At 35.7% G+C, this 24,302-nt stretch overlaps 3 protein-coding genes across 3 annotated transcripts; all 3 read left to right on the forward strand.

Moving 5' to 3' along the window:
* Positions 1 to 13,586: 13,586 nt before the first annotated feature.
* On the forward strand, positions 13,587 to 14,000 carry LOC130462613 (secreted RxLR effector protein 161-like). The gene has a single exon (XM_056831278.1). The coding sequence runs from the start codon at positions 13,587 to 13,589 to the stop codon at positions 13,998 to 14,000; it is 414 nt and encodes a 137-aa protein (XP_056687256.1).
* Positions 14,001 to 18,673: 4,673 nt separating this feature from the next.
* Positions 18,674 to 21,275, forward strand: LOC110795392 (DNA-directed RNA polymerases II, IV and V subunit 11). Its single transcript, XM_022000399.2, has 5 exons — positions 18,674 to 18,829; positions 18,936 to 19,025; positions 19,141 to 19,219; positions 20,562 to 20,657; positions 21,038 to 21,275. The coding sequence occupies exons 1-5, from the start codon at positions 18,777 to 18,779 to the stop codon at positions 21,068 to 21,070; spliced, it is 351 nt and encodes a 116-aa protein (XP_021856091.2). The 5' UTR covers positions 18,674 to 18,776; the 3' UTR covers positions 21,071 to 21,275.
* Positions 21,276 to 23,381: 2,106 nt separating this feature from the next.
* On the forward strand, positions 23,382 to 24,017 carry LOC110795398 (uncharacterized). Its single transcript, XM_022000403.2, has one exon. It carries the CDS (start codon positions 23,382 to 23,384, stop codon positions 24,015 to 24,017), a length of 636 nt encoding a protein of 211 aa, XP_021856095.2.
* The last annotated feature ends 285 nt before the right edge of the window (positions 24,018 to 24,302 follow it).

Raw genomic sequence — 24,302 nt, forward strand, 5'->3', positions numbered from 1 at the left:
ACCCAAGCTCCGGGAAAGTCAGTCGAAATTTCAAAAATCTAAGGGCCAGTAAAAAGCTCTTATCCCCAGCGAAGCACATCCCAACGGATCAACTCCGGGTATTCAAATTCAAAATTTCAAGATTCAAAAATTCAAGATTCAAAATTTTCGATGCCAAGCTCCGTCTTGAACTGAAGGTGGAGAAGTACAAGTACAAACCAGAGTCATCACCACCCCTTCGAGGTAGACTCTGTCCTTTTTTCTAACGCCTGTTTTATGCAGGTACCGGCGTACAAAGAGTGGTCTCTATTGCAGAACATCTTGACCATTCTCCGTCCCTTTCGAAATACTTTGACTTGCGCTTTCCTAACCAAACGCTCAGTCAAAGTGGGGGCTTCTGTAGACACCTAATTTGTGTCTCCCCTTTGAGATGATGACGATACCATTATCCTTGTTAGATGATTGGAATAGCTCCAGGCGGAAATCCCAATTGCTAAGAATGCTTCCAAAATTCAAGATCCAAAATCCAACCCCCGAGATCGTTCCCCTTTCGGTTCTCGGTACAAAATACAACTTTCCAAATCCAATTTCAAAATCCAAGTACAATATCAACTAGTAGACCATCCCATTGGTTTTACTAGGCCTTTTCTACTCAAAATCATATAAGGTAAGTCAAATTCGGGCGCCGACCCACAAAATCGAGCATGCCGGGCCCCGTCCCGTAAAACCGGAATTCAAAATCCCGAGAAAGGCTTGTTTTTAGACGCTAAACGATGCCTTAACCTCCAAGCAAACACAAAACGCCAAACCTAGTACAATTCGTACAACGGGTACAACACTACAAGACGAAACAAGGACGGAGCCCGAGTCCTTGCTTTGGCGGCATTCAAGCCACGTCAGCAACGCACTGCGCTGGCCTGGCGCCCTGCGCTGGCATGTGCTGGCGTTTTGCACCATTCCCTCCTATAAATACCCCTCATTTCCATCGAAAAAGGATGAGCACAACAATACAACGTCGTAATTTCGACATTACGCCTCAAAATACAACTCAAAAACTCCTCAAAAACACATACAAAATTCCTAAATTCCAAAGCAATTGGGAGCTCTTGCCTAAATCTAACTAGGTAAATCCGAATCCCATTCTAATCTACTATGTTGCTTTGATTTCTAAATGATTAGCAAGTTGGTGTTTTTAATCAATAAAAAACACCACTTGCAACAATCACACATGTTTTCCAAAAATACAAACTTTTTCAAAAGACAAAGTACAAATTTCAAAGATTCAAGGATGTCCAAGTTGTTTACAATCATCTCTTGGACTAGAATCACCATCAAACATGGGGTAATCAAAGATAACACCTTTTAACGTTTAAAGGTTTAGTCTTTTGAGATTCAAAACTCCATTTTCAATATACAAGTTCAAGTCTTCAATTTTCAAAGATCTTGCCATGTTTAGGGTTATTCATAGTTATTTCCCTAAACTAGGATCATTTCATGTTCAAACATTTCAATATTTATTCTTTCAATTTCAAGTTTAACATGCAAAATCTAGGATATTTGGGTTGAGCAACCTCTCCCAAGTTGAGATTTTTGGCTTTGAATTCGTGTCGGGCGCACTTATTTTTAAGGAGTCGCTTGGCGTTCAAATCTCATGTGCCCAAGTACAACTTTCAATTATGCACCTTTCAATATTGCAATTTCAATATCGCACCTTTCAATATCGCACCTTTCAATATCGCATTTTCAATATCGCACTTTCAATACCGCAATTTCGATGCGGCAATTTCAATTCCGCACTTTCAATTCCGCATCTTTACTTGCCTAGTCCATTTCTAGGCAATGTGGACCTTCTCCCTAGTCCTTTTCTAGGGGGTCTTGTATTTACTAATGCCGCACTTTATTTAGTATTGTGATGTTGCTTTATTTTCTTTATCACTTTCATCACCAACATGCTAAATACAACAAAATACAAAGGTTACATCACGCTTAACAAAGATATTTTTGGACAAACCGGCCTTAGGTTTCTTAAATCAATCTTTAAAGCAAAGTGACCACCGTACAATTAGAAATTCTATTTTGCTCTAAAATTCAAACCCACATAGTCTAATCTAGGGTTTATTTTCGAACTAATGTTGTTCCAACGTACTTGAACATTTCTAAAGCTCGCCGAATAAGCATTTTCGTTCCCGAGCCCAGATCTCACCCATCCGTTTCAAGTATTCAAGGCCTTATCCGAAAATAGAGTCATTTGCGGTCTTTCCAAACAAGACCTTAAATAAAGTTTGGTGGCGACTCCTTCGAGGTGCAAAAATTCAAGCGGTTCTCTAAACGAGCCGGCCGGCCTCTCCCCCCCTGTAAGAAACGGGAAAAATAATAAAACTGTTAGGTTATGATACATATGATATTACATAAATCATGCGGAAACAACCATTAACCCAGGATTACATATTATTTACACATAATCATATAGCATAATTTAGATGCATACTCTTTGTTGCGTGCCCTCCCTAGCTGCGCCCGAACCGAACCAGAACAAGTCTTTAGGACTCCAAGTGTCGTCCCTCCGTAGATAGTCCACAGCACGTCCGGATCCGCCTTAAGATTAACCAACTAGAATCGCCCTTAAGGTACTAGAATTTTCGGCACTTTTGAGCAAGATGTGTGGCTGAATTTTTTTCTCAAAAACTCACTTTGAATACTTTTTAAACTCGTTATAAATTGTGAACCCATGCCACATATTTATAGGGTTATGGAAAGGGAATTGGAATCCTATTCAGATACAAATTAATTAAACCTAGAATCCTACAAGAACTCTAATTTAATTCATTTATCAAATAGAATTAGGAATTTAATCATTAATCGAACTCTGCACGTTTTAGGAAACGTGCACGAACACAAACACTTACGCACACACACACGGCAGCCTCGATGGGCCGCCCATGCGTGCGTGCGAGCAGCAGCCCACGCAGCGAGGCCTGCGCGAGCCACAAGCCCGCGCAAGCACCCGCGCGCGCTGCGCGCGCTGTGCGCGCTGCCACGGCCTGCTGGGCCTGGCCTTGCGCTGGGCCTGGCGTGGCTGTTTGTGTGGCGCGCTTGGCTTGCTGGGCGATGGCCTGGCTTCGTGCTGGGCCCTCGTCCGGCAGGCCTCGTCCGATGCTTATTCGTACGATACGCTTCCGATTAAATTTCCGATTCCGGAATTCATTTCCGATACGAACAATATTTAACATTTCCGATTCCGGAATTAATTTCCGTTTCGAACAAATATTTAATATTTCCGTTTCCGGAATTATTTTCCGATTCTGGTAATATCTCCGATTCTGACAATATTTCCGTTTCCGGCAATATTTCCGATTCTGGTAATATTTCCATTTCCGATAATATTTTCCGATACGTACCATGTTTCCGTTTCCGGCAACATCTACGACTTGGATAATATTTATATTTCCGATACGATCCATATTTCCGTTTCCGGCAATATCATCGTTTCCGGAGTATTCATTTCTTGCCTGTGACGATCTCAGCTCCCACTGAAACCAAGATCCGTCGATTCCGAATATCCATAGATAGAGTATTTAATGCCATTAAATACTTGATCCGTTTACGTACTATTTGTGTGACCCTACGGGTTCAGTCAAGAGTAAGCTGTGGATTAATATCATTAATTCCACTTGAACTGAAGCGGCCTCTAGCTAGGCATTCAGCTCACTTGATCTCACTGAATTATTAACTTGTTAATTAATACTGAACCGCATTTATTAGACTTATCATAGAATGCATACTTGGACCAAGGGCATTATTTCCTTCAGTCTCCCACTTGTCCTTAGGGACAAGTGTGCATTTCCTAATTCCTTTGTCGCTCGATGCTTGCTCTTGAACATAAGGTAAGAGTTGTCATCCTTATTATGTCCAGAGGTGTTCCTCGGTTTCAGAGTTCAACTGATCAAATAAACAGATAATCATAGCCTATGATTCATCCGAGCACGGCCATGCATTTCACAGTTTCTAGCTCTCCGAGTGGCCTTGTACAACTTTTAAGCATCTCATCCCGATTTATGGGAGGACAATCCCAATCTTGCGATCTTGATATTAGACTTCGTTTGATAGGTGATTACCTGAGCGTTGCCTTTATAGCCTCCTTTTACGGTGCGACGGTTGGTCAACGTCAAAGCAACCAGTTCTCAAACAAGTAATCTCAAATCACTCAGGTATTGAGGATTTAGTGTCTAATAATTTAATGAAATTTACTTATGGCAGATTTTCATCTCTTACAGTAAAGTTTCATAGGTCTTGTCCGATACTAGTCTTCCCAAAGTAAGTATCTATGCAAATGATTATGACATTGCCATGTCCACATAGTTCAAGAAACAGAACTACTAGTCATCTTGCATTCTAATCGTCTAACGTTTTCTATGCGTCCAATTTTATAGAAAACTCCGACTAGGGACCATTTTCAATCTTTGACATTCAAGTTCACTTGATAGACATTTCTTAGTCACAGGACTGGTCCTGACAGTCTATCTTGAATATATAGTCAAATTTGAAGGGACTCATCATTTAATACTAAACCAAGATTAAATGGAATATGAAAATACATTTCATATATGATAAATGTTCAACCCCAATGTTTTATAACCATGGGCCTCAAACCCATCTTCTAAAACAATTCATGGAATTCAAAGCTATGCTTGATTTCCAGTGCTACAACGTGAGTGTTGCTTCTCACTTGTTGCATAGGTTTAGTTATCATGCTTTGCCAATCTTAATATCCTTTTCATCGAATGTTCTTCGAGATATGATGATAAGATCTTTTCCAGTTTGTTTATTATGTGATCTAGTCTTTCTCGCTACAATGGTGGTTCTACGCATTTCTCAATGAAGAACCATCAAGTTAGCAGACGTTTTTCTTGCTTCAAGAGTGGTTCTACGCATTTTTCAATGAAGAACCATCAAGCCAGCAGATAGGTGATCTACCCAAGTTCAGTGAAGAACTTTAAACAACCCTCTTTTATTGCTTCTTAGGCAATAAGTACTTTTACTTCAACTGTTTAGGTTGCTAGTGATGCTTTGTTTGGATTTACTTATCCAAGCAGTTCACAAACATGTGGAAGACTTTCCAGCTGTATCTTAGAACATAGAAATTATTATTTTAATTTCCCACGCAACAACTCATGGTCTCCAATCCATGTTGCCATTTCAAAACACGATGCTCTATAGCTCGTCCTTGCCAATGGTTAACTCCAAAGGGTCTTGCTTGATCCTTTGCCAGTGTTTATGCGTGTAGCATCAATATTTAGCATATCTTTATTTCCTTGAATCAAGAACTATTCCTATGTACCTTTTCAAGTACCATAAGTATTCTTGATCTCAATCTAGTTGATCTTCACTTAGATCAATAGAGATTGGTATATGTTCGTCATGCCTAAAGTCATACGATACGTTTTTGGCGATCCTCATATTATATCATACATGATAAATTCTTTTGCAGAATAATTCCCAATTGAATTCTATTCATGTAACTTTAGCTTATCTAGTTTCAGTAGATACTAAATTCGGCTAAATTCTTTGACATATAATATAGGTTATGAATCTCATTTAGACTCTTTGATGTTTAACTTAGTAAATGCTTATACATAGTTCAAACATCCTTTACTTAGATTTATTCACATGGGTCGAATATCTCCAATGGAGACTTTCGTGTTTGATTTAGTAAATGCCATTACTTAATCTAAAACAATATTATAAGATCTTTGTAAATAGATCTTAATACCCAGTATGTACTAAGTTTCGCCATGGTCCATTATTGATGAATAATTTCAAATCTAAGTCATTAGCATTTGAATGTTATTTCACAATAGAGAGATATGTGTGTGATACACATAGGACCAAATAAGTTTTTATGTACTCCCACTAAACTTCTTATACATCTATAAGAATCATGTATATTTTATGAAACTAAAATGCTTATTAGCTTCACTTAAAATACAGTTCCAATTCCCAATTGCTTGCTTAAATCTGTACGTAGATTTTATAAGCTAGCTTTCCTTTTCAAGCATTTATTTGGATCCACAAATTCTATGACATACCATGTACATATTATATTCCAACATTTGATTGAGGAATACGTTTTGTCATCCAATTGCCATATGTACCAATATGCAATCATTGCTTGAATTATAGACTTAAGCATTACGATTTTGCATGAGGTTTCAACACAATCCATGCCATGAATTTGCTTGTAACCTTTAGCAACTAATCTAGCTTTGTGTGTGAACACAATTCCATGTTTGATGGTTTTTATCCTTAAAACAAACTTGCAACCAATAGGTGTGAAACTATTCTTGCAAATCAACAAAATTTCAATTTTGTCATCAAAACATTGAGTATGTTTTATGGCCTCTAACCATTTAAAACATTTGAGTCTATATATGGCTTCTAACCATTTTAGGGAATCTGGGTTTCGTCATAGCTTTCTTACAAGTCACAAACTCATTAATCTACATGATAATAGTTTGACTGCAAGTTGTAGGTTTCTTCACTATTTAATAGAAGAATCTCATAGTTTCATTGACCTGATCTCTATGTTTCTTCACTATCTAATAGAAGAATCTCATAGTTTCAGTGACTTGAATTCTATGCCTACTTGGGTATAGAACATCAAACAATAGAATATCAATAGCCACTTGAAAGTCCTTTGAATATTCTGTTCTCCTTGAAGCACTTGTAAAGTCTTCTAAGAGATGTCTATTCTTTAAAGCCACTTCTAAAGTCCTTAAAGAATAAGTTCGGATTTTCTGAAGCACTTCGAAAAGCTTCCGGAATGTCCGTTTATGTTTGTTGTTCGCCTCGAAAACTTTCGAGGTCTATTTTCTCCCACTTGTCATTTTGGAAACGAATCTCCAAAAGGACATTATTTCGAGCAAACAAACATTATGTTCTCAAAAATTCGTGGTAGAAACAATACCCTTGTGTCTCATTTGAATAAATCACAATGAAACATATATCTAGACTTGGGCCTTAGTTTGTTGAATAACAAACACTAAGCTCCCACTGAGTTTAGCAACTCTTTAGATATATATAATTGAAAAGATATCCTGAAATTACTTTTCAATAGCTTTGACGAATTTGGTTTAGTTTGGTGGTAGTTGAGCATTTTGTTTTAGAAATTATAGGAAAAGTTTTTATGATTCATCATTAATCGAATCAAGTACCAATTGACTTCGATTATTCCAACTAAGATATGCCATATCTTATGGAGCTAGATTGTGAAATTACAACACACAATCATTGATGATCATATTTGGTCTCAAGTAATCATCAACATGATCTAACCTAGATCTTTATGATTTCTTGCCAAGTGGATTTATACTTCTGAATCTTTGAACTAGCCAAACAGATTCAAACTTATATCACTTTGAGTAAATAAACCTATATTCACTCAAATCTGTGTGAAATAATAAAGTCATAAAATCTTTCTTTAGCTTTGATCTCTATTGTCTAGGCGTTCTAACAATAGTTCATATCTTTTGTTACTTTTAACAAGTAAGACTAGTTGTCTTAAAATGATCTAGAAATCAATCAACTTTCAAAAGTCCATCAAAATAGAGCTTTTGAATGTTAACTTGTTGATATGGTCTAAGCAACAATGCCAAAGATTAGTGGAACTCAAATCAAGGGGTTGATTTGAACCTAGTAAAGTTCTTTAAAGAGTTGTTTGTTTTAATCAAGCATATTGACTCAACCTGTAATTGACCATTTCATTCAAATAAACAAACATTGTTTTTGTTTTTCTTGAATGTGAGTCTTTTTGTGTTTGAAGCAGAAATTTAGGTATGCTGATTATGGAACAAAATAGCCATTAAGTTCCAGCCTTTGAAAGGACTTAAAACAAACTTAGATGACCCTACAATTAATGTAGCATTGCCATGCTTCATTTCCCACTTGTAGGTCATTAGTGTATCCTAGCTTCCATTATTTGAGTTATTACCGAAGTAAGAACCTCAAGCGGTATATGATACCAAGGAAGTTTGATTCCTAGGTCACTTCTCTTTAAACATAAACTTATAGGTAGAAACGGAATTATAAATTCCTTTCATTTGTTCCTTTGTTTTCCTATTTCTTGTACCCTTTCTTATAGTCTTAAGAATTGAATTCTTTAGTGTTGACTTTTATACTTTGTTAGACATGTCCAATGTCACCAACAAGGTTCTTTACCATTTTAATTTACGTTGAATATTTTGTTTCAACTAGATGATCTTACCAGAAGCTTCTAAAGTTCTCTAAGTATCGATCTATTCGAATGTCTAGGGACTAGACTCATTCGAGAATTAAATGGACAAAGATATTAGGTTGTTAACCATTGGTAAAGCTGAGCGTTTAAACTCAATGCTTTATGATCTCAAAACTACATTGTATCTTGATTTCACAAGCACCAATTGGTTTGCCATTCGATTTTGATATTCGAAAACAACCATAAAAGTCGCTAAAAGAAACGTACATTTTAAATTGCTCATTTTCTCTCATTTCCGTGAATCATTCTTGGATTCACTACCAATCGAGGAAATTTACTGTTACCTTTCTAAAAGGATTTATTGCAGTGCAAGATATTTAATTATAAACAATAATTAAAACATACATTGAAGCATGCAAAGTCTAAACATTTATCATGAATAATAACTTGAAATTAAAGCAACCATGCAATTCAAACAAGTTATTAGCATTTTATTCGATTTTATTGTTCCGGCAGGTGTGAATAAAATGATTCCAAGACCCTAAAACCATTGAAGAATTAAGCACAGTTTGTCGACTCAATTCTAAAACATTTTAGGTAAGCAAAAGCCTTTTGCTAATAGTCTAGAAACTACTCTTGGTTGATAGGTACGTCTAAGAACTTATTAGGTAAACCTATCGATTTTGCCACGACATAAAAGGACTCCTTACTTATATCGTTGAGTTTCACCAAAACTAACATGTACTCACAATTATTTGTGTACCTTGCCCCTTTAGGACCAATAAGTAACACCTCGCTGAGCGAAAACTATTACTAGATTGATGTAAAGGATATCCAAGCAAGTGTATATTTTGGCATGGCACCTTTTAACTCAATTTTTAAGTTTGGAACTTAAGGCTCTTACTATGTTGGTTAGATTTTAAGTGAACTAAAATCCTTAATCATGCAACATAATCAAGCTGTAATCTCATGCATTTTAAGACATATTTAAAGCAATAAATAACTTAAAGCATGCATAAGATAAATGTGATCTAGTATGGCCCGACTTCATCTTGAAGCTTTAACTTCAAAGTCCGTCTTGAAAATCTCCGTGGGAGGCACCATTTTCTTCAAATAGGATAAGCTATAACTAATTACAACTATTTGATGGTACGCAGACCATATTTGAATTGAAAAATAACTTTGGTACTTTAGACCAATTACATTCAAATTAATGGTACGCAGACCATATTTTCTATCCTATTTGGGCCATACTAGTCACTTCATAACCTGCAAAACAGTACATATACAATATATACCATTCACCCATTCATTATCATGAATGGCCCACATAGCTGGTTAGTCAAACACATTATGCATCACGTAAACATTTGCAGCAATTAATCAAGGGCACCAATAATCTATCAATTATTCAGTCCTTATTAATTCTAATCAAGTTGTTTTAACCTTAAGGATTTGTAGACCTAATTAAGAGTTTATGACTAAAAAGCGCTCCCACTTAAACCAATAAATTCATATGCTTTACTAATTTTAAACATAAAAATGTATTTCTAGTCTAACCGGAAACATACAAATTTAATTAAAATTTAAAGCTCATATAAATTTATAATTGAATCCAAAAAGTTTAATTTAATTTCAGTCGTTATTTAAATTAATTCATGATTTTAATTTTAGTAAAATAATTAGAATAAATAACATTTATTATAATTACAATATTCAAAATTAAAATCCAAGAAAATAATTTAAATTATTAATTTTAAAATTAATTAAAATTACGTAAACTGAAAAATTTCAAATTAAACATTCAAAGCGATCTAATCGTAACGCAAACACCCTACACATTGCACGCCCATGGGCCGCACGCACACAGCCATCGCTGGCCATGTGCGCGCAGCCTATGCGCTCGTCGCATAGCTGCTGCATCACCATCGCAAGCCTCCGCACGCTGTGGTGCTCGCTGCGCGCGCGCCAGCGCTCGTCGCACGCGAGCCATCGCTTGCAGTGCGCGCGAGCCATCGCTCGCTTGGCGCGCGACATCGCTCGCTGGGCGCGCGACATCGCTCGCTGTGCGCGCGACATCGCTCGCTGTGCGCGCGAGCAACGCTGGGCGCAGCGCTCGTGGCACGCGAGCTTGCGCTCGCTGCGCGCGAGGCTGCGCGCTCATGCGCGAGGCAGTGCGCGTTGTGGCGCAGCTCGCTTGCTGCCCACACGCGACTGCCTTGGCTCGCCCTTCGCCCATGCCCATTCGTCCATTGCTCGTGGCCCACGACACAAGGCAGGGCTGCTGCCTTGTGCTCGTGCACTACGCCCTTGCTCATTGCATTCGTGCCGCACGGGCGACGAGCTCCCTTGCTCGTCGTCGCATGCCCGCATTATACAACACCCCTTAAGGGTAACACGAAGCGTCCATTGCTTTGTGCGTGCAAGTTATATGAACGAATCGCATAAAAAATTTAAAATTTATAAAATTAATGACAAATTAATAAATATTATTAATTTCATAATTTTAGGGCGAAAAATCGAAAATTTATTATCCAATTGATTTCCGATTGTTATGGATTCAAGTCTAGGTCATAAAAATTTAAAATTTATCATAAATTTACAATTTTTATGGTGGTTTTTAATCATAGGTTTCTAATTAAATTACAATTAATTATGAAAATCAAATTAATTCTAAATTATTCTAATTTTCAACAAATTAATCATAATTACAAATTAGATTGCATAATTAACAAGACTAGGCATTCAAACTTTTTAAACATATGCAGTAGGTCAATCAAAAATTCAAGATTTATCAACAAGAATCGCAAATATTTAATTTAACATCTTAAATTTACGAAATTTTGCATTCGAAAAACTAAAACCTTCGAAAAGTCATAGTTAGGCTTCGAATTTGAGAATTCTGGGTTCGGCAGAAAAATACCTTTTTTTGTCAAAATTTTAGAATGCCTTTTACATGCGGAATTGACACAAAAATCACTCGATTTGGATGAGTAACGAAGAAACTGCCGAAAAACTGCGTACGTATAATTAAATAAACGCAATTTGCAATTAATTAACAATTACGAAAATTAATCACCCCTTTTAATTCTTGCAAATTTGTAATATTTAACCATGTTTATGCAATTTAGATTATGAAAATAATAAGGGGCTCATGATACCACTGTTAGGTTATGATACATATGATATTACATAAATCATGCGGAAACAACCATTAACCCAGGATTACATATTATTTACACATAATCATATAGCATAATTTAGATGCATACTCTTTGTTGCGTGCCCTCCCTAGCTGCGCCCGAACCGAACCAGAACAAGTCTTTAGGACTCCAAGTGTCGTCCCTCCGTAGATAGTCCACAGCACGTCCGGATCCGCCTTAAGATTAACCAACTAGAATCGCCCTTAAGGTACTAGAATTTTCGGCACTTTTGAGCAAGATGTGTGGCTGAATTTTTTTCTCAAAAACTCACTTTGAATACTTTTTAAACTCGTTATAAATTGTGAACCCAGGCCACATATTTATAGGGTTATGGAAAGGGAATTGGAATCCTATTCAGATACAAATTAATTAAACCTAGAATCCTACAAGAACTCTAATTTAATTAATTTATCAAATAGAATTAGGAATTTAATCATTAACCGAACTCTGCACGTTTTAGGAAACGTGCACGAACACAAACACTTACGCACACACACACACGGCAGCCTCGATGGGCCGCCCATGCGTGCGTGCGAGCAGCAGCCCACGCAGCGAGGCCTGCGCGAGCCACAAGCCCGCGAAAGCACCCGCGCGCGCTGCGCGCGCTGTGCGCGCTGCCACGGCCTGCTGGGCCTGGCCTTGCGCTGGGCCTGGCGTGGCTGTTTGTGTGGCGCGCTTGGCTTGCTGGGCGATGGCCTGGCTTCGTGCTGGGCCCTCGTCCGGCAGGCCTCGTCCGATGCTTATTCGTACGATACGCTTCCGATTAAATTTCCGATTCCGGAATTCATTTCCGATACGAACAATATTTAACATTTCCGATTCCGGAATTAATTTCCGTTTCGAACAAATATTTAATATTTCCGTTTCCGGAATTATTTTCCGATTCTGGTAATATCTCCGATTCTGACAATATTTCCGTTTCCGGCAATATTTCCGATTCTGGTAATATTTCCATTTCCGATAATATTTTCCGATACGTACCATGTTTCCGTTTCCGGCAACATCTACGACTTGGATAATATTTATATTTCCGATACGATCCATATTTCCGTTTCCGGCAATATCATCGTTTCCGGAGTATTCATTTCTTGCCTGTGACGATCTCAGCTCCCACTGAAACCAAGATCCGTCGATTCCGAATATCCATAGATAGAGTATTTAATGCCATTAAATACTTGATCCGTTTACGTACTATTTGTGTGACCCTACGGGTTCAGTCAAGAGTAAGCTGTGGATTAATATCATTAATTCCACTTGAACTGAAGCGGCCTCTAGCTAGGCATTCAGCTCACTTGATCTCACTGAATTATTAACTTGTTAATTAATACTGAACCGCATTTATTAGACTTATCATAGAATGCATACTTGGACCAAGGGCATTATTTCCTTCAAAAACCCCCCTACAGAACGGAAGACAGCGTCGAAGATCCATTGACTAAACCGTTGCCACAAGTGAAGCACAACGCGCATGTCGAAACCATGGGAATCAAGAATATTGGAGAATGGCTTTGATTTTCTTTGTTTTATTTTGGAACATTTGTTGGATTTATGTTTGAAACAATTGGTTAACCATTTGTATTTATAAAATTATATTTTTCGTATCCATTTAATTATGGTTTAGTATTAAATGACGAATTCCAAGTGATTTAAAAATATTCAAATGGGATATCAAGATTGGAGTCTTTGATAAAGAAGCACCCATAAGTGAAATTGAACATTGATTCACAAAAGGATCCCTAATCCAGGTCATTAAACGGTTGGACGAATGAAGATTAGATTGCAAGTAGATTTATAATTCAGTTTCTTGAACTAGATGGGACTTGGATGTAATTTTTTTTTTGTTGCATAGATACTTATTATAATTCGTATCAGATTGACCATGAGGACACTTTAAGTTATTAAAGTCGTCATAAGTAGTTCTCATTAATGGTGATTAGAACCTATTCCTCATCCATTGAGTAGCCCTATGGTTGTAAGATCGCTTAATGTGGATAAGAAACCTTCCTGCCCTTGTGTTTGGGGTTACAAATTGAGTACCTAAAGAATGGAATCCTTATGCATCAAAACATATATAGAAAAAGTGCTAAAAAATGGTTCTCTATGAATCAAGCATATCCATTGAGTAGGCCTATCACTTGATGTGGATAAGGACCCTTTCCGTCCTCGAGAAAATAATGAAGAAATTTCTTGGTCTTGAAGTACCATACATAAGTGCAATTGGGGAATTGTTGTATGTTTCTAGTCATACCAGACCTGGCATATCACATTATATAAATTTGTTAGCAGGGTTTAGCTCATGTCTGACCCGGAAGTATTGGAATGGGATTAAACATGTACTTTGTTACCTACAAGGTACAAAAGATATGTGTTTGTTCTTTCCTAATCTATCCAAAGAAGGTTTAGTTGGTTTTGAAGATGTAGGATATTTATCTGATCCTCATAATGGTATGTCACAAATAGGATATGTAATTACATGTGGAGGTACTGCCATTTCTTGGCGTTCTACAAAACAAACTATTACAGCTACTTCTTGTAACCATTCTAAGATTTTGGCAATCCATGAGGCTAGTCTGAATGTGTATGACTAAGGTATGTGATTTAACATATAAGAGAAGTTGTGGCTTATCCTCCGGAAAAGAGGCACCAAAACATTTATATGAGGATAATGCAACATGTATCGCACAACTCAAAGAAGGATACATCAAAGGGGATAGAACAAAACACATCTCACCAAAACTCTTTTTAACTCTTGAACTTTAGAAGAATGACGATATAAATGTCTTGTAGATTCCTTCAAGTGAAAATTTGGTAGATTTGTTTACTAAGGCACTTTCTACTACTACATTTAAAAAGTTAATTCACCTCATTGGATTGCACGATGCACTATTTTTTCCTTCAGTGATGTTATCATTAGGGGAGTAAATGCTCAATGCACTTTTTTTCCTTAACCATGATTTTTTCACACTACGCTTTCCTGATAAGGTTTTTAATGAGGTAACATGTCATGCGCATTATGAGGCATTGCATTGTTTTGGATAATGGAGATCCAATGGAGAGTGTTATAATTTATATATTAGTGTGGATGCTCATTATAACCTTACCCTATATAATGTATGTATGTGTATATATTATGTCTATTGAATACTCCATTCGTCCCGAAATACTCGCTCCAGTTTGACCGGAACAAAATTTAGGTAATTTTATTGACTTATTATTTAATTAGGTGGTAGTTGATAGTAGTGTATTTTTTTTTTAATATAGTTAGTGGTAAATGTGTGAACTTTTTGAGGGGGATGAGGGTGGGGTGTATGGGACCACAAAATAAATTGTGAGAGGGGATGGGGATGGGGGGGTGAATTTTTTAATGTTTTTTAGAAAATAGGAATATAGGTAGGTCCATGACAAGTGAGAGAAATTATATAACATAGTAAAGTATGTCATTTATAGAAATGGGGCGAATATTAAGGGGTGACTTTATAAGGAAAGCAAAGAGAGTACGTATTAAGGGACAGAGGGAGTAATATCATAACCCTAAATGGGACCACAAAATAAATTGTGAGGGGAAGGAGGAGGTGAGAGGTTGAGGGGTTGAATTTTTTAATGTTCTTTAAAGAAATAAGAATATAGATGGGTTCATGGTTAAGTGAGAGAAATGATTTAGTATTAGTAAAAATATGTCATTATAGAAACGAGGCGAGTATTAAAGAACGACTTTAAAAGAAAAGCGGGCGAGCATAACCGACCATTTCTCTCTTACTCTCTCCCTTTTCTCTCTATTTTCATGATAGGAAAATGTTTTTCCATCAGGGAAAATCGTAAAACGTTTATGCCAAACCAAATGGAGCCTACGTAAAAAAACGCCAAAATAAAAGGTCATTGGCTCACTATGTAGATTTTTTTTTTCTTTTTTAAAAAGAAACCAAATTATATAAAACAGACATCAGGAATAACACATGTCATTTTCTGGCTTAAATATTTCAGCCAAATTTTTTTCCTAAAAAGTCTTTATTTTATTATTTTGTTTATTTTATGTCCTTATTTATTGACTATTTGTATGGAAAATTATTTGTTTATAGATTATGGAAATAATATATGCCACGTAATAATTTGCTAAAAATGTTTTTGGTAATATTTTAGTTGGAATCTTTATACTCCGTATTAATAATAAAAAATATATTTATTCAATATTTTGGTCAAATCAGCATATTAGTAAATCGAATATTTTCCCCAAATTAGCATATCAAGTATATAAAATACGTAGTAGGGCATATTTTTCGGAGAGATATTCCAATCAAATATATTACAATAGTATAAAATTTAGGTCAAATAATTTTAAAATATTCCACAAAGTCTTATTTATAAAGGGTGACCACCAAGCCCAACTAACATGCTTTCATTATTTTGGGCTGGACTTACACGTGTGAAAAGATGGTCGTGGGCTGGGTCGGACCGAGCCCACGGGCCGTGGTCGTAGCCGGACCGGGCCCACTGCAGGCCACGTTGTATTGTGTTGGGCCGGGCTGGAAAGTTCAAAACAAGGTCAAGGCCCGGCCCGAGCCCACATGCTTTTGTACCGGGCCGGCCCGTCGTGCCTAAGGCTAATTTTACTAAATTTAGCATGCTTTGTTGTGTCGGGTCGAGTCGTGCCATGCCTTGTCATGCTTTAACCAAAAAATTAAGGCCCAGGCCCGACTCACGACCGGGCTTGTTTAAACACAAGGCTCAGGCCCGACCCGATCCCACAGGCTTTCGTTCCGGGCGGGGCAGGCCCGTCGTGCTTAAGGCTAATTTTACTAAATTTAACGTGCTTTGTCGTGTTGTGCTTTGTCGTGCTTTTACCAAAAAATTAAGGCCCAGGACCGGGCCACGGCCCAACCGGGCTTTTTTCGTGCTCGGGTCCGGCCGAGCTTTTTTTCGTGACGGGTCGGGTCGGGCTTCGGTCGGGCCACATCCATCTTTACACGTGTGAGTAGGAAACAATTACGTTCTTCCTTTTTTTTTCCTCTCCTCTAGTCATTTTCTCTCCTCTCCCCCTGCTTCTCTCTGGCGATTGTTCTTCGATTTTCTTCTATCATTGCTGCGAATTTCTCGACGATTTTTCTTCATTGATTCCACTCCATAATCAAGGTTAGGTTCCTTCTCTTTTGTGTGTCTTTCTCAATATTTTTCGTTTTTGGTATTTTGTTATTTAGGTTTAGAAATTTTAGTTTTGATTTAGATTTTCTAGTATGTTTTTCACTTATTGTTTGCGATTAGGCTATGATTATTTGAATGTTATGTATATAATTGCTTTAGATGTTGCGATTTTTAGGGTTTCGTTTAGCTTTAAGGTTACGATTTTGTTTTTTAGGTTTTTTTTTTTTTTGAGCTCAAGTGCACAGCTGCTTCCAGGAACACAGAGATCTAATCTATTGATTACTCCCTCTGTCCCTTAATACTCGCACCGTTTTTCATTCCGGGTCGTCCCTTAATACTTGCACCGCTTCTATAAATATATATTATTTCTCACACTTAACTACTAACCCACCTGCACCCCTACTCCCTACAAAAAAATAATTTAAAAATTCATACCCTCACTTACCATTCCTCACCTAAAAAATACCCCAACTATCAACTAAGACCATGTTTAGTTCATCTTATTTCAGGACCTTATTACTTATTTCATATTTAATCAGATCAGATCAGATCAAAAAAATATGTTCAGATCAGATCAGAAAAAATAATTTCAGATCAGATCAGATCAGAAAAAATAAGTTCAGATCAGATCAGATCAGAAAAAATAAGTTCAGATCAGACCAGATTATTATTATTATTATTATTATTATTATTATTATTATTATTATTATTATTATTATTATTATTATTATTATTGGTATATATTTATATCATTGTTATTATATTTAATATTTTATTACTATTATTGCTTTCATAAAAAGGAATGTTGTTGTCGGTGCAATTAAAATATATTATTTAAGGCATAAAAAAAACATTAACAAAACATTCAAATTCATCATGTCCAAATTAAAACCATTAAGTCCAGATCATAAACGATATGATCAGGTCATGTCCATATCAGAACTGATCTTTATAGATCAGAACCATTATATATCCAGACTAGAACTGATAGAATCAGATAATATTCAGATCATAACTGATCTATACAGATCATGTCCAGATCATGTTCAAATCTTCAAAGATCTTGTCTACATCAGAACCGATCCTTACATAACGAATATGTTCAGATCAAAACCGATTTGTACAGATCATGTACAGATCATAATCGATATGTCCAGATTATAACTGGTCTAGATATCGACTATGTACAGATTATGTTCAGATTAGAATTGATCTGCAAAGATCATGTCCATATCAGAATTGATTTGTACAGATCGTGACCAAATCAAAACTGGTCTGTACAGATCATGTCCAGATCAGAACTGATCTGTACAGATCATGTCCAGATTAGAACTGAACTGTACATATCATGTCCAGATCAGAACTGGACTGTATAGATCATGTCCAGATCAGAACTGAATTGTACATATCAGAACTGATCATGTACAGATCGGAACTGATCATGTCCAGATCAGAACTGATCTGTACAAATTATTTCCAGATCAGAACCGATCTGTATAGATCATATCTAGATCAGAACTTATATGTCTAGATCATAACCGATCTATCTAGATCATGTATAGGACTATCTAATATAAGGAATACTCCCTCCGTATTTTTTTAAGAGATACACTTGCCTTTTCCGGCCGTATTTTTTTAAGAGATACACTTGCCATTTTTGGTAACTTATAAACCCCACCACCTAATTAAATAATATATCTACTACACTTTATGACCCACCATCCAATTAAAAAATAATTTTACAACTACACCCACCCCACCCTCACCTCCACTTGTTCAAAAGGACATGGTCCCCAATGTACTTATTTATTAAGATATCTACCCCAACCCCACTTCTTTTATTCTTCTTAAGACCCGTGCCCAACCAAATGTATCTTTTAAAAAAATACGGAGGGAGTAGTTAAATCATGATCAAAGTCAAATAAATAATAACAATATTATAAGTTTGTGTAACATTTATTTTACACGTAAGTCGTTTAATATTAATAAATGTAGATTTTTGTTTAAACTTAATTCTGAAAAATCAGATCAGATCAGATCAGATCAAACTAGATCAGATCAGAAAAAATAAATTCAGATCAGAAAAAATAAGTTCATATCAAATCAGATCATGAAAAAAAAAAAGGGGAAACTAAACCGGCCTAACACTCATTACATTAATAAGTTACGGAATTACATTCTTCTTCGTTCTCTAGTTCTTCCTTCTTCGTCAGAGAAGAGAGAGAAAGATGAATGCTCCTGATCGATACGAAAGATTTGTCGTTCCCGAAGGCGTCAAGAAGTAATTATCTCTCTCTCAATCACAATTTATTTCGTGTAAATTTCTTTAAACAAATTTGTTAACTGATTGCTGTAAATGTTGGTAATGGCGATTCTTTTTGTTCTAGGGTTTCGTATGAGAGAGACACTAAGATCATCAATGCCGCTTCTTTCACTATTGAGAGAGAAGACCACACGATTGGAAACATCCTCCGCATGTACTAAAATTCCCCAATTTTTTTTTATTTTAATTTGTCGCAAAACCCCAACTACATAAACCCTAATTTGATTAATTTTCCGATTAATTTGTTGATTTTTTCTGGCTTGGTATAGGCAATTGCACCGAGACCCAAATGTGCTTTTTGCAGGCTACAAGCTTCCCCATCCTCTTCAGTACAAAATTCTTGTCAGGGTTAGTTTCTATAGTCTATTCTTCTCTTTAGTTTTGTTGCAATTGTTATTTGGAGCTTGAAATTGAAGTTTCTTTCAAAAACTTATGTTGTTGTGAATAGGTGATATAACACCTGTACTGTATTTCAGTGGGTAGTTTCAAATCGATGTTAACGGTAAGGTAAATATGAGTTTAAGGGAACTTATGAACTCATGTAAAAATGGTGGACCTTTATTTAGGAGAACAATAGCGTGCGCTTCAATTTCAATTAATTGGGGGTAGTGACGAAGGTGCCTTTCAAGATTGTGTTTTTGGAGAGTGCTTTATGTATTTGTTTTTCGATACTTTGAGTTCTCCATTAAGGCTTTACTATTTGAGACAAGCTGTTATTAAACTTCTCTGCGAAAGACATACACCCGCGTGAATGTATCAAATTATGAATGCTCCAAGGGCCGTAGGAAAATTATTTGGCTATCTTAGGTGCCCCTCAAAACTATGTTCTTTCTTTTAAATTTTAATCATGTTTGTATGTCCTCAAGAGTCCTAGGTTTGTGTTAGTTCTGTTATCATGAATAGGTGTCAATCTGGTTGACCTCATTGCTTCTCTTCTTGATACTTTTTACCCATTGCAAATAAGAAGATTGGTGATCCTGTTATGCTTCTGTGTAATGTGTTCTGCAGAAGTTGGTATGTTTTGCTTTTTCTTTTATTTTATCCTGATTGCACCATGTTGTTGCCGAGAACACTGGTTTGGAGGTGAGTTGTTAACATTAATTGGAATGATGCACAATTAGAAGGTCTACTAGAACTGTCTGTAATAATTTAACTTAACTATTGTGGTAGAATTGTGTTGTAACATGTAAATACATATTGGTTTGGAAGTTGGTTCCTTTATCAGTGTTATTACATGATAATTATATATTACGTCTCTAGACTGCTGTTTAATTGTTGTTGCTTTGAGTGCTGTTTCTCCTTTTTTTTTTTGCTGACTGGTTGCTTTGTGTACTTTAGCACAGCCCGATGAGTAAGGATATATTTCAATTAATAAATCAACGGCTGTAACCGCATGAAGGGGGGAAATAGGAGGGTTTTTTGGGAACTATTTTTAAAACTTGGGTTAGGTGTCATCCATAAGATAAGAAACGGATGAAAAAAAATGGAACTTAAGTCAAGTTCTTGAATGCGGTAATCGCTTTTGAGTTTTGAATATCTGAGTAGATAATGGCTTGAAAGACTATTTATTTCATTGTTGGCGACTGTCTTCTTTAGTTTTATGTTACAGCGAATTGTGATATGAGAATTGTTGACCCCCTTCCATATCTCATACATTGTTTTCCATTAAATGGATTGTTTATCTGCGCAGATTCACACTACAAGCCAATCTTCACCGACGCAGGCATACAATCAATCTATCAATGATCTAGACAAGGAACTCGACTGTCTTAAAAGTGCATTTGAGGTTAGAAAAAAAAGTTATGTGTGTGTTTTGTTTATCTGTATCTGTGTATAAACATTGTGGAGTTCTACGTATACGCTGTTGATTTTTGATTATAGGTTTGAATATTCCCTATTGAATATTGCTCACTCGTAAGTTGCAAGACTCGTAACTGTCAGAAAGTTTGTATTGTCTACTTGTCTGTGTTGCTATAAAGTAGAGACTATAGTGTTTTACTGTATCTCAAGTTTACTGGATGACAGAGACGAACATTCAACTCCAACTATCGTGTTCAGCACCAATATCTTCTGGACTCTGACTTGTCATAACAACGAATATAGACTGTATGTTATTGTATTATTATTATTATTTCTGGATCTAAAATGTACATTTGCATTTTGTAGGCTGAGGTAGCAAGGTTCACTAGTGATTACTGATCCAAGCCAGTACGAGGCAGTGCTCTGTTTTATACTGCCATGGATATTTGAAAAAGATATGTAATGTAGTGATTGATTAGTTTTTGTGGGTCGAGACTTGAATGTGTAAGATAGATAGCATGTGAATGAAAATCACATTTGGGAGATCCACCTTTTGACTGCAGCCTGTTTTTCTCTGGCAATAGATGCGACCATATCTTTTAAATCTTGACTCGTTTGCTGGTTTACTGGGGAAACTTTACTCTTGTGCTGTTCTGTGACTAATCATTTGATCCCTTGTTAATTATGTTATCCTAAACTTTCATAATCATTGTAAATTTTCAATTCAAGTTGGCACAGGGTAATGGGTCGGACCTAGTATCAAATAACTTGTATTTGCTGCCCACTCTATTTTGAGGTGGAGTAGATCTGGCTATTCAAGTTATGTGCCTGGAAAGCTTTAAAGTTCCGACGGCATGAAAGTGCGAACTCTATTCAAAATAGCCCAAAAATGTTCAAATAAGTTTCACTTTGAAACTATTAAAAACAATTCCAATTTGGTTAAGGGCTCGTGCGGTATCTTTTTTGTGTTTAGTTTTCTGTTTTTTTTAAACTAAAAACCAAAATATGAAAATCATAAAAAGTAGTTTTTAATTTTTTGTTGTCAGTTTTCAAAATGAACATGTTTACCATATGACTATTATTTAGTTGATAATTCAATTAAAATTATATGATTTACAAAATCGAAAAATCAAAAAGTGAAAACTGACAGTGACACCGAACGTGACCTAAGGGCAATAGCAATAACAAAAGTTTGTTCTCATTCCACATTATTATAGTACAAACTTCCCTTCCAACAAACCTTTCTTCAATAATAGATAAACATATCAAATGGTTTTGTATGTGGGGCCCTACATACAAACCATTTAATAGGTTTATCTATTATTGAACAAAGGTTTATTGAGAGGGAGGTTCATACTATGATGATGTGAAATGAGAACAAACCTCCAAAAGATTTGTGTTATTGCTATTTCCCTTAGTGATGTACTTGATGGGACTTTACCAAATTTTATTTCTTGTTGGTTTTCTTTTTATTTACAGTGTGTTTGGGAACTCTACTTTAACGAGGAAAAGTGTGTAAACTTATAGAAATATGAGAATTCCTCAATTTTAGCTTGTTTGTTACTTTAAATGGTGGAAAAGTAAAGAAAATGAAATATGTGAAAATTGTTATAAAATATATATTAGGGTGGATGCCCATTATATACTTACCCCTATATAATGCTATGTATGTGTATATATTATAGATCCCATAATGAATGAAGTAATAACTGACAATTTCTCTCTTCCCCTCTTTCCCTTTCTCTCTAATTTCATAATACGTTATCAGCACCATTGTTAACCGTTGATGGAAATCAAAGGAAACCGCGATTGTACAACGAGAATACAACAAGAATTTATCATTATCGGTTAGTAAAATATTTTTGTATTATAATTATATTCATCAATTTCTTTTACAAGTATTATTATATGGTATTGATTTTAATTGTTCTCGGTTAGTAAAGTTATCAATATTCTAGACTTCACATGTTTTTAGAATTGTAAATTATACGTATATCATGATTAGTGCACCTATATATAATACTCTAATGATTTTTTTATAACCGAATCGCATGATATTTACCAATGGCTGGCGATTTATTCAAGTTTATGGAGATTGATTTTGTTTAGCAGTATGAGGAAGTCGGCAAATTAACCGTCATGCAGTACATCTCCTACCAATAATTAAGAGTTAGTAGTATGATTTGTATTTATGATTTTCATGATTTAATTTGCTTTTAAAGTAGTTATCATGATTCAACTTTCATAATATGTTATCATAATACGTATATCATCACAGTTGGTTTTCATCACCCGTGTTTTGATTATTGCGGCAGATTATACTTAATTTATGTTCGTTACTTTTATGATTTGATGCACAATTACAGTCAGTATCTGAATATTTATGTTAGTTACGGTTTAATGTGACAATATCATGTGGCAATACTGTTTTGATCGAAGTGCAGTATCTTTGTTGTCCATATCAATTTTGGTAACTTCTTCTTTATTGCTGTAAACATGAACTTTTTTTCTTATATATTTACAATACTATTGATTGTTTTGATGATTTTGACGGCAAATGATAATCTAATGTGTTAACCTATTTTGATGCGTATGAGTATGTCTATTTGATGATGTTAGTATGTGATGTTTATGTAAATTACGATTTGATGTGAATATGTTTATTAGGTAAGTCTTAATTAATCAATATTATTATCTTGTATAGCGAATCATGTCGAACTTAGCAAAACTTGAGATTGTGGCCCTTGATATTACTGGAAAGAATTACTTATCATGGGTGTTAGATTCTGAAATACACCAAGATGCTAAAGGGCTTGGTGACACTATAAAAGAAGGAAATAAAGCAACATGTCAAGATAAAGCTAAGGCTATGATATTCCTTAGCCATCACCTCCATGAAGAGCTTAAAACTGATTATCTGACAGTTAAAGACCCACAAATCCTTTGGAGTAATCTAAAGGAAAGGTATGACCACCAGAAAACTGTGATATTGCCAAAAGCTCGTTATGATTGGTTGCATTTAAGATTACAGGATTTTAAATCTGTGAGTGAATATAACTCAGCCATGTTTAAAATTACTTCTCAACTGAAATTATGTGGAGAGAAAATTACTGATGCAGATATGTTGGAAAAAACATACTCCACTTTTCATGCAAACAATGTTGTCCTGCAGACATGGTATCGAGAAAAGGGTTTTAAAAAATATTCTGATTTGATATCTTGTCTTCTTGTGGCTGAACAAAATAATGAGTTGTTAATGAAAAATCATGAAGCAAGCCCTACTGGTTCAACTCCATTCCCTGAAGCGAATGTGACATACCATTATGGGAAAGATGTAACACCCTAATAATTCCTTTCTTTTATAAAATCATTTTCCAACTTAAAGTAAAGGAATTACTAAAGTATTACCGCCACCGTGATAACGGTTAAGGCTATTACCAGAATTACGCAGCGGAAATAAATGTCAACTAACTTTTAAAAACATAATTAATGTAATATTGAGGCCTCCTACAATTTGGTACCATAACGGCCCAAAAACCAAAACATAAATAGTTCAAACATTTCAAACATAATTAAAGTATAATTAAATAGTTTCAAAGTACGAAAACATGCAACTCTCTCGATCATCCCA

This window comes from Spinacia oleracea, chromosome 1 (genome assembly GCF_020520425.1).
Source record: "Spinacia oleracea cultivar Varoflay chromosome 1, BTI_SOV_V1, whole genome shotgun sequence".
NCBI classification, from domain to species: Eukaryota; Viridiplantae; Streptophyta; class Magnoliopsida; order Caryophyllales; family Amaranthaceae; genus Spinacia; species Spinacia oleracea.

Coding starts and splice junctions, on each gene's coding strand:
- LOC130462613 (XM_056831278.1), top strand. CDS start 13,587: ATGAAGAAATTTCTTGGTCTTGAAGTACCATACATAAGTGCAATTGGG.
- LOC110795392 (XM_022000399.2), top strand. CDS start 18,777: ATGAATGCTCCTGATCGATACGAAAGATTTGTCGTTCCCGAAGGCGTC. Junction 18,830..18,935: donor GTTCCCGAAGGCGTCAAGAA/GTAATTATCTCT, acceptor TTTTTGTTCTAG/GGTTTCGTATGAGAGAGACA. Junction 19,220..20,561: donor AGTACAAAATTCTTGTCAGG/GTTAGTTTCTAT, acceptor TTATCTGCGCAG/ATTCACACTACAAGCCAATC.
- LOC110795398 (XM_022000403.2), top strand. CDS start 23,382: ATGTCGAACTTAGCAAAACTTGAGATTGTGGCCCTTGATATTACTGGA.